At 55.1% G+C, this 10204-nt stretch overlaps 1 protein-coding gene across 2 annotated transcripts; it reads left to right on the top strand.

The window, feature by feature from the left end:
- The first annotated feature begins 634 nt into the window (after positions 1 to 634).
- Positions 635 to 10204, top strand: SGCA (sarcoglycan alpha). Of its 2 annotated transcripts, XM_061391417.1 has the most exons (11): positions 635 to 855; positions 1345 to 1403; positions 2242 to 2364; positions 2469 to 2623; positions 2799 to 2871; positions 3202 to 3400; positions 3832 to 3994; positions 4917 to 5125; positions 5327 to 5353; positions 9573 to 9765; positions 10032 to 10204. In XM_061391417.1, the coding sequence occupies exons 2-10, from the start codon at positions 1367 to 1369 to the stop codon at positions 9751 to 9753; spliced, it is 1167 nt and encodes a 388-aa protein (XP_061247401.1). In that variant the 5' UTR covers positions 635 to 855; positions 1345 to 1366; the 3' UTR covers positions 9754 to 9765; positions 10032 to 10204. The 2 variants fall into 2 exon arrangements, with proteins under 2 accessions (XP_061247401.1, XP_061247400.1); XM_061391416.1 differs by lacking the exon at positions 635 to 855 and having other exon boundaries at positions 1023 to 1403.

Raw genomic sequence — 10204 nt, 5'->3', positions numbered from 1 at the left:
ATTATAGCAGCAGATTGCAATCTGGACAGCCCTGAGGTGGGGAAGTCCTCTGTGGGCCAGTGGAGACTTTCAGGGCACTTTCAGCTGGCTCCTGGCCCAGTCCCTGGTTCCCCTGGTTTTGGAAAAGAGAGAAGGATCAATAAGAAAGGCTGGCCTCAGTTAGCCTGGTGGCACTGGGTTCGGGCAATGCCACCTTAAGAAAACTGAGGGCTGGGACAACTTAAGACAATTGGGTGGCTCTAAAAATAGTAGGAGAAGCTGCAGCCAGGAAGGGAGGGAATCACATGTTGCCACTGAGGGGCTGAGGCCCGGGCAACTGGCCAGGTTCTGGCACCTCTGCCTGCTCCCCCAGAGCTCTCTGACTTTCTTCTGCTTCTTTTCTTTCTCTTGCCCTTCATCTCTGAGAAGGCAGAGAGGTGCCAGAGTGACTCTGAAACGTACCCTGCCCGGTCTGACAGCCTGAGTGGACGCTCATTTTGGAATCTGTGGCTATCCTGGGACAGGTGGAACGGTCATGTGGGAGAGATGGACGGGACCAGGACTGGGTTAAACTGCCCATGGGTCACCCCAGTCTGCAGGCCCACACCCTCCCCCTCAGGCTAACCCAGGGAAGATCCCAGATGTCCTTGCCTGGGGCATCTGCTTTCGGGTTCGGTGGCAACCCCCTCTGTCTCAAGGGCCAGAAAGAAACCTCACACATGTCCAGGGATGCAAAGATCATAAGATCCCATTCCACCCACAATGCTGTGTGGTTGGGTTGTGCACAGGGACAAAGGGAGCCCCGCTCAGCCTGGGGCAGGATGGAGGACAGAAAGGCTTCAGAGAGGAAGGGGTGCCTGTGCTGCATCTTGAAAAGTAAGTGGAAGTTTGCTGGTAGGATGAGGGCAGAAAGGGAACTCAGGCAGAAGGAACAGTTTACACAGAGGGGTATAGACAGAGTGAGGTGGGGCGGAAGCCTGTGGTTGTATGTGTGTGTGTGTGTGTGTGTGTGTGTGTGTGGTGGGGGGTAGTGAAGACAGGCAAGGATTCTAGATAGCATGGCCAGGTACAGGCAGGGCCTGAAGCCCATCAGCTGCTGGGGAGCTCAGGGCAATGGTAGTCATTAGGGTTTTAAGAGGGGAATCAAGGCAGTTAGGTTGGTGATCTAGAAAACACACTCTGGGCTCTGGAAGGGGATGATTGGAGGGATCTTGTCATGTGAAGACCGGGTCCACCCCAGATTTAGCGCCTGCTCCGGGTGGGGATGGGGAGGGCCCTGTTGGCTGAAGCCGGGCCCAGCTGCTCTGGGACACCTGCCCATGCCTTTCCCCGCCTCCTCCCCGCTCCTGTCTCCGTCACTCACAGGCAGGGCCAGGCTGGGGCAGCCATGGCAGCAGCGCTAATCTGGATCTCTCTCCTTGTGGGTAAGTTGGGGTCTTCTTCAGGGGAGAGGCCCAGGTTGAGGTAGTGAGAAGTTCCTCAGGGAAGGGGTTGGTTGTTGGGGTGAGGCAGGGGCCAGAAGGACTTTGGGGTATAAATTCTACAGTCAGTGGGGCTCTAGGAAACTGGGGCTGGGAGTTGAGGTGTCGGGGGGCGGAGCTGGGAACTCTGAGAGGGGGTGTCAGGCTGGGCCTTAACCACACAGGCCCGGAGCGCTGGGGCCCTTAATGAGCTGGCTGGGCTGGCTTCTTTCTGGGTCCAGGCTAAATTTGGCCCTGGGAAGGTGTGAGGGCTGCTGGGGCAGATCCTCTCTCTGGGCCTCCAGGCTCAGGCTTCCCTTTGCTCAGCTCCTAGTGGACTCTGGTGTGGACCCTATTCCCCCTGCATTTTAGGGGAGGCCCTAGAGTGGCTACCTGCCTCCTCCAAGGGGTCCTTCCCTCTCCCTCTCTTCTTCCCTTCCTCTCTAGCCTCCCAGATAGTCAGCTTGGAATTCTTTTCTGAGTGCCCTTACACACAAACGCCCCCCACACCCTTCTCAGCCAGACATTAATCCTCGCCCATTGTGACTCTCACTGGGCCTAAAATGAGGAGTGAGGGGCTTCCATGAATCCAAACCAAACTAAGGTCTGGGTCTCATCACTGATAGTGTATGGCACAGTCAGGGCCCCACCCGCCCTTCCTGGGAGCCAGCAAAGCTGTCCCTCTCCTCTCACACATTTCTCTGGTCTCTCAGGGCCACCAAGGAGTGGGTGGAAAGGGGACTTTATTCCCCGGCTGGGACTGAGACTGGGCCGTTGTGTTTGGGGTCGTGTTTCCCCACAGGTCTCCTGGAAGGGTTGGGGGGCACCGAGGCCCAGCAGACCACCCTGTACCCTCTTGTGGGCCGCGTCTTTGTACACACCCTGGACCACGAAAGCTTCCTGCAGCGTCCTGAGCACGTCTTCCGTGAGAGGGGCCTGAGGGGCACTGGGGTGGGCTGGGGGGTGCCTGCCCCAGGGCTGGGGAAGGCTGCTGTCGTGTCTCCAATCCCCTCTCCTCCCTTCCGCCAGCTGTCTCAGCCCCCATCCCTATCACCTACCACGCCCACCTCCAGGGACACCCAGACCTGCCTCGGTGGCTCCGCTATACCCAGCGCAGCCCCTACCAGCCTGGCTTCCTCTATGGCACTGCCACCCCAGAAGATCGTGGACACCAGATCATTGAGGTACCAGCAGGGGCCCCAGCTGGCTGTGTTGCATGCAGCAGGGACCCGGAGTTCACTCATTTGCATGAATTGCATGCCTCTAATGTGGTGCGCTCCTCAGTCTCCTCTCACCAGGCCCAGCTGCACCACGTTTCTCTCCCAACCCAACCTCTTAGCCCCCTACCCCATCCTCCAGGTCACAGCGTACAATCGGGACAGCTTCAACACTACGCAGCAGATGCTGGTGCTGTTGATTGGGGACCCAGAAGGTACCACAGCCCTGTCCCATCCCTACCCCACCATGCCAGTCTTGGGGGAATCTCCCCTGGAAGGGGTTGTAGAAGCAACTAGTGGGGGGCAGGACACCCTGAAAACACCGGAGTTGTGTTCTTGGCTGCTCTGCTGACAGGCGAGTCGTTGAGGCTGTGGGTGTCGGGGAAGGGTGTTTGAGGCCTGTGATATAGGCAGAAGAAGGTATTAGGCAGAAGGAAGGGAGCTAAAGGGTTATGGGGAGGAGCTTAGACGGGGGGAGGCTTGGGAAGGATCCATTCGGGGCTGGGGGCTGGGTACAGTCTGAGGCGCCCACCTGGTCCTCCCAGGCCCCCTGCTGCCATACCAGGCTGAGTTCCTGGTGCGCAGCCATGATGTGGAGGAAGTGCTGCCCTCAACACCTGCCAGCCGTTTCCTCACAGCCTTGGGGGGGCTCTGGGAGCCAGCGGAACTCCAGCTGGTCAACATCACCTCTGCCTTGGACCGTGGGGGCCGAGTCCCCCTTCCTATTGAGGGCCGCAAGGAAGGGTAGGTATGCAGCCCAGGAGGGCTTCCTGGAGGAGGGAGCCACTTGCCTTTTGTCTAGGTGGTGGGCATAGAACATGGGTCTCCCTAACTTCCAAGTAGGGCTTTATCCATTGTCTTTCATGCTCACCATGCCCGTCTTTACCTCCCAGCATCATGTCACACTGTCCACTTCCTTCTGGTCATTCCATCTTCCCCTTGCCCTTCCAGGGCCCAAACCCTAGTAACCCTGAACTTTGCACTTCCTGGTGTCCATTAGGACACGAAAGATTTATCCATTAAAAGATATCGCCGGGAGGACAAGGTCCCCAGAAGACTGGGGTGCTCTGTATACTCTCACCACAACCCCAGATCTCAGGGTGGCCATGACCCCCAAATCTCCAGTGCTCAGTGGCACCCTCAGTCATCTAACAGTGGTTTCTATCTGGGCCCAGGGTATACATCAAGGTGGGCTCTGCTTCACCCTTCTCCACCTGCCTGAAGATGGTGGTGTCCCCCGACAGCCACGCTCGCTGTGCCCAGGGCCAGCCTCCACTACTGTCCTGCTATGACACCTTGGCACCTCACTTCCGGGTTGACTGGTGCAATGTGTCTTTGGTGAGGAGGGCTCTGGGAGTGGGGGCGGGACAGGGTCCCCATCACGGTCTCCTCCATCCTCACCTTCCTAGCCCCTCTCTGTTACTCCAGTTATCTCTGTCTCCCTCTGTCTCCCTCTCTCTCTCTCTCTCTCTCTCTCTCTCACACACGCACACACGCATGCACACCACTGATGTTCTACCTTCTCCCACAAGAGGGCAATAGAGTCCATAATCCAGACAATGGGATCTCCAGCTTCTGGAGCCCCAGCTGTGCCCCCAACAGCTGCAACGGTCACTCCCAGGAATGGTGCCAAACTTCTTTCTCCACCTCGGGTTTCTGTGTGCCAGCTCCGTTTCCTTTACTTTCCTCTAAGGTGTCACTTAGCAAATTATCTTGCAACATGGAATAGATAGCTCACCCCCATGTTATAAACCAAAGATGCTCACTTCTGCTCTTTGGGATATGGAGCTGAGGTGTCTAGGGTCCCTAGAGATCCTGTTCCCAGGGCTAGGAACCCTTCCTGTGGCTTGACCAATAGCGCAGCCGGAAACTGGTAATCAATATTCTTGAGCACTTGCTATGGATAAGGCACTATGCAATCCGTGTGTTTTATCCTCGCAACCACCTGGGAGACAGGTACCACTATTAGCATCCCAATTTTACAGATGGGGAAATCGAGGCACCTAGAGGTAAATCATCGCAACGCAGTTTTCTGAAACAGGATTCAAACCTGAGGACTTTAACCACTGTATGGCTCTGCCTCTCCTAGAATTTTGTTCCTGGTTTCTAGACCAATGCTTGTCCTACTCGATCACATGAGCTGGGAGAGGCAAAGCAGGAGGAATCCCTGCAGTTTCATGGAGTAGAACGCTGCTCCGTGCCCTGGGGGTCTCTGTGTCTAGCCATCCACTCCTGGATCAACCCTCGGCTTCCTGAGCAGGTGGACAAGTCAGTGCCAGAGCCTGCAGACGAGGCACCTGCTCCAGGTGACGGGATCCTGGAGCACGACCCGTTCTTCTGCCCACCCACCGAGGCCACAGCCCGAGACTTCCTGACCGACGCACTCGTCACCCTCCTGGTGCCCCTTCTGGTGGCCCTGCTGCTGACCCTGCTGCTGGCCTATGTTATGTGCTGCCGGCGGGAGGGACGGTGAGTATTGGGGGCAGAGGGCAGGGAGGGCACCAAGGCCGGTGTTCACATTGTAGACTCCTTGTGGCACCTGTGCTGCCCGGGGACCCAGATCCCTCCAAGAGTGGACTCCTCAGCCAGGAAAAGAGCAGGGGCCCCTTGCATGGCCTGTACCAGGAGGTTTGTGGATAATAGCTAATCCCCTCCCTTGTGTTTCCACAGGCTGAAGAGAGACCTGGCCACCTCTGAGTGAGTAGGAGAAGTCTGGGGGCTGGGTGGGAGCCCCCCTGGACTATTAAGCTGGACCCTCCAACCTCCATGGGCAGCAGAAAAAATCCCAGATAATGGGGTCACACTTAGTCTGTGCTCTCCAATCCTGGGCTGGCTGGGGGCTGGATCCCACCTATCCTGGCTTGGCTTTCTCATTTTCTGGTCTCTATGGAAGAGTCTAATGTGGGACAGGAGAGGGGATCTAGCCAGGTTTTAGGGATCTGCTGCCACCTTCGGAGAAAGGGTTTGGGAAGCAACTTACAAGGCTTCCAGTGTCACACACACACACACACACACGTCACTGTGAGTTCAGACACTTAGGTTCCAGGCTCTGCTCTGCTGCATAAGTACTGTGATGGGCTCAGTTTCTTCACCTACAAGATAATGCGGTTGGACTAGCTAATATCTGGATGCTTTCAATTTCTCCAGCCCTTCCCAAATCTTACCCTCATTTGACCAGGTTTCCCCCACCCCTGGCCTTACCTTTCCTGTGTGCCCCCAGACCTCTTCCTCTCCCACTCCCTTGAACCCCAAAGATTCCAGGAGGCAGGTGTGAAATAAGTTAGGCTCCTTTTATTCTCACTGCTCTGAGCCTATGGTGGGCCTGGCACCCCTGCCTGCTTGCCCAACCTTCCTGATTAACTGCGGCGGCATTTGGCCGCCCTGCGAACCCCCTTGATGGGTCGCTTGTGCCCCGGTTTGGAGCCCACGAGCAACTGGCGCTGCACAGGCCGGCGCTGCCCATGCTGGCGCTGGCGCCGCTGCCGCCGCTGCCGCCGTCTCTTGGCCTTGAGCTTAAACTTGGAGGCGTGATTCTTGCCCATGAGGAAGGAGCCTGTGGCCCCCTTGCCTGTCACCTGCTTGAGCATGCCCTTGTCCACCAGCCCCTGGAGCACTCGCTTGAAGCGCCAGGCATTGCGGGTCATGTTGTAGCCCCTGGTGGCAACAGCCTTCTTCAGGGCGGCCAGGGACACGCGGTTGCCTGCCCCCTTGTCTGCCACGAACCCCAGGATCACCTTGGATATGCTGGGCTTCCGGTGGGGATTGGGGCTGGTGCGGCGCCGAGTCTCGCTCTTGCCTGGGAGTCCAGAGGAGCTGGCCTGCCGGCCTGCCCCCAGGGCAGTGTTGGAGGCCAAGGGCCCAGATGGGGGTGGCAGCGAAGTGTCTTTCTGCATCTCTTCCTGGGGTGGGTGAAGGGAACTGGGTGCAAGGACCTCCAGGATGGCGGCTAGAAGTCTCTCCTGGGTTGCTCCTCGGTGCGGGAGGTGCGCCCCAGTTCCTGGTTCCCTCAGAGGCTTCCTGTAGGGCTCTGGCCCAAGCCTTGCCCTGGGTGGCCAGAAAGAGGACCGAGGATGATCACCTACGCTGGCCTTGGCAGACTTGTGCCTGAGGTGCAGGGGGCGGTAAGCTTATCTCTGTAGTGACCTCAGGGGGACATTGTGAGGCCACCAGAATCCGGTGAGGTCACAGTGGACCCACTGTTTCCCCTAGGTGGGGCAGAGGGGAGATACCACAGAGTGTGGGCATCTGGCATGTCAGGTAGCCTGGGAAGAAGGGCTGTGGCTGAGTGAGTCAGGCGGATGGACCCATGTGGCGTGTATTGCTCACCAGCTGATTTTAGGGTCCCCAAGACCCCAGTTTTAAACCCACCATTTTGACCCCACCATCTCAATTCATTGGGTTGAAGAACACAAAACTTTTTAGAATCAGTATTATACCTACATTTTTGAATTTTTATGGGGAATAAATTTTCCAGCGTGAACAGAAATGTAATTCCTTGATCTATCTAACTCAATTTAATTCCTTGATCAACTTTTTTAAAGAGTAATAAGGATTTCCTTCTTTTCTGTTTTCATGTTTATTTAGTAGATTTTTTTCCCCTATTGGGAACAGTGATTTTCTATGTAAGTTTTGGATTTTCCTCCTCATTTTTTTTTGGCCTGTGCCAAATTTGACCAATTTTATCTTCTGCCATTGAGAATATTCTCTTCTGACTAGTTACTTTCCACCATGTCCAGCTTTCCTGGGTCAGTTTTCTAGCTCTGCTGAGGTCAGGAAAATATGCTTCCTCCATCAGTTTTGAGTCAATAACCAGTTGTACCATGTGTGTGTGTGATATTAGTCCTTGCTGGTGTGGATTTTATGTTGATTTATTTCTACAAAGTCCAATTTTATTCATTTTTTCTTTTTGCTTGTTCGAGAAAATTGAAATCATCCAAAATAGTGAATCCGCTGCCTGTTTTTTACCTGCATCAGATTTTATTGGTCAGAACATCCTCCAGCCCAACGACCCTCTCCTGTGAGCTGTGTGCCAGAGGCAGGGGCTCAAGGGGCTCTGTGTGTGTGTGTGTGTGTGTGTGTGTGTGTGTGTGTGTGTATGCCTGCCTGTTCATTTTTCTGCCCAAGTGCTGATGTGGAAAGATTGTGGGGGAGGGCGCTATGGCTCTGACTTCTGCTCCTGCTCTGGAAAACATGTCCCTGGACCATTTTTCCACCTGTGTGTGTTGCCAGAGTAATGAGACCCAGATGTGGGGCTAGGGGTGGGGAGGGGGCCATCGGCTGAGGCCTCCCCCACCCGAGATTATTACCTGCCTGGCTGCCTCCCCTTCAACACTCTTCTTGCTCCCTTCCGGTCTCAGCCTCCCTTCGCCTGGGAATGGAAAATTGTGTTTTGGACAACTCTGCTTGCCAAATTCCAGACTCAATAGCTCATTTTGACCCTCCCCTCGCCTTCAGAGGGTGGCTCCACCTCCTTCCGCTGGCCAGAAAGAGCTTGGTTCTATTCTCCCTGGGGAGGAGAGTGGCCCATTCAGCAGGAAGCTAGAAAATCTTTCCTTTAGTCTTTCTCAGACTCCAGCTGGAGTCTGTGTCCACTACTTGGGGATATAGATGGGAAACATTTCCCCCTCCCGGATCTGATCAGTAATCCAGCGGTAAGAAGGATGGCTTCCACCCTGCCTGCGGCCCCCACCCCTTTAAGAAAACCAGTTCTTATTGTCTGTCTGACCCGGCAACCAGGGAGTCTGTGAAAAGCCCACAAGTGTGGGTGGGTTCATGCCAAAGGGCTTGGAAATGTCCTTCTACTGGAGGCCAAGTTCATCAGTGGACCTACTGTAATAATACCAGTGATAAAAATAGCAACAGAAGACTCCCTATAATAATAGCTATCTTTGGCTGCATCCTGACCCATACATGTAAATGTTTTTCTTACATTAATTCATTTAATTCATATAGCAGCTTTATTACAGTTGAGGAAATGGTGGCAGAGACGTCAAATAACTCACACAGGGTAACACAACCAGTAAGTAGGGGAACTCACATTCAGGCCCAAAGCAAGTCCTCATGCGTAACCACTGTGCTACCCTACTCAAAATGAATTAAAGTTGCTCCCGGACAGCAGAAAACAAGCCCGTGAGAATGTCAGATGACAAGGAGGCTCAGCCTTCCTAGAGGAAACTGGATCTAGAGCTCAGGAGGGCCTTGCTAATGGGTGTGGCGGTCAGTTCATTCAGCCCCTCCTAGGGTTTCCAGCCCGGTGAGGGTGGAGCCTGGTTCCGGCCTCAAGGAGACCAGGTCTCAGACACAGACAGGAAGTAAGACTTAGCATCTGAGCTAAGCAATGCTGGGGGCAGTGTGGGGCAGGGTGGGAGAGGGTCAAGGTTTGAGGATCCAAAACAAAAGCAGTCAAACTCCACCAGGAAAAGAACTTGGGCAAAAGCTAGGAAAAGGTGGAGGAGGTAGGTTTGCCAGACTAAAATGAGGATGATGGGGAAGGGAGAGAGCATTAGAAACGGAAACTGCTGGAAGGGACCCAGGGGACCATCAGAATATAGAAACCATATAGAGCCCAGCAAACAGTGGCCTCTGAAAATCCATGCCACTGTGGGCATCTAGTCATGTCTTAGTATCTCAGGAACTCTTACCATAGGCCAGGCAATTTTCTGAATGCCCAACCTGTATTTTCTCATTTAAACTCCATAACAATCCTAGGAAGTAGGTTCTTTTATTATCCTCATTTTACGGTTGAGGAAACTGAAGCACAGAGGGGTTAAGCAACGCGCAAAGTATACACAGGTTTGAACCCAGGATGTCTGCACCCAGAGCCTGTGCCTCAGTCACTGGATACTGAGCTTGCACGGAAGAACGTCCGGTTTATCCTCCTCCCCTCATCGTGTGTGTCTCCCTCCTGTGCCCCTAGCATCCAGATGGTCCACCACCGCACCATCCGTGGGAACACAGAGGAGCTGCGACAGATGGCATCTAGCCGAGAGGTGCCCAGGCCACTCTCTACCCTGCCTATGTTCAATGTGCACACAGGCGAGCGGCTGCCCCCGCAAGTGGACAGCGCTCAGGTGCCCCTCATACTCGACCAGCACTGAGGGCCAGCCCAGGTGGGTCCAGCTGGGCAGTGCCAGCCTCTTTCTGGGAATAATGCGGCTTCCATCTCAAGGCTGTCGCAGGGCGTTGGGGGATGGGAAGGGGCACACAAACCTGTCTGCCCCCCAGGTAGTGGTGGGACAGTGGTTCGCAGTGCCAGCGGTGTGGCCCCCAGTGCCAAGCACTCAGAGTCCAAGGGTCAGGGTGGGGAAAGCGGGAGAACTGGGGCCTGGTTCTCACAGACTCCCACTCTCTCTTCTCTTTGCTGCTCCCGTTCCAGCCCTGGCCTTGGCCTCCCTTCTCTCCCCACTCACAGAGCAGCCATGACCATGACCACATCCTTCTTCCTGACTCCAGTTCTTGGCCCTCTGGACCCCAAGCTTGGAGGATGGCGTGGGGCGAGGGTGTCTGGGATCAGGACCCCCAGAATAAATACCTGCCGCTCTGCTCGTC

This window comes from Bos javanicus, chromosome 19 (assembly GCF_032452875.1).
Source record: "Bos javanicus breed banteng chromosome 19, ARS-OSU_banteng_1.0, whole genome shotgun sequence".
In the NCBI taxonomy this organism is placed as follows: Eukaryota; Metazoa; Chordata; class Mammalia; order Artiodactyla; family Bovidae; genus Bos; species Bos javanicus.
The sequence above is the reverse complement of the archived record's forward strand: the minus strand, read 5'-3'. Positions and strand labels throughout refer to the sequence as shown.

Bases quoted from the DNA above. Each gene is read 5' to 3' on its own strand.
- SGCA (XM_061391416.1), top strand. From the start codon at position 1,244: ATGGGGAGGGCCCTGTTGGCTGAAGCCGGGCCCAGCTGCTCTGGGACA. The intron at 2,872-3,201 runs GTACCACAGCCC...TGGTCCTCCCAG, and splicing joins GTTGATTGGGGACCCAGAAG to GCCCCCTGCTGCCATACCAG. The intron at 3,401-3,831 runs GTAGGTATGCAG...ATCTGGGCCCAG, and splicing joins ATTGAGGGCCGCAAGGAAGG to GGTATACATCAAGGTGGGCT.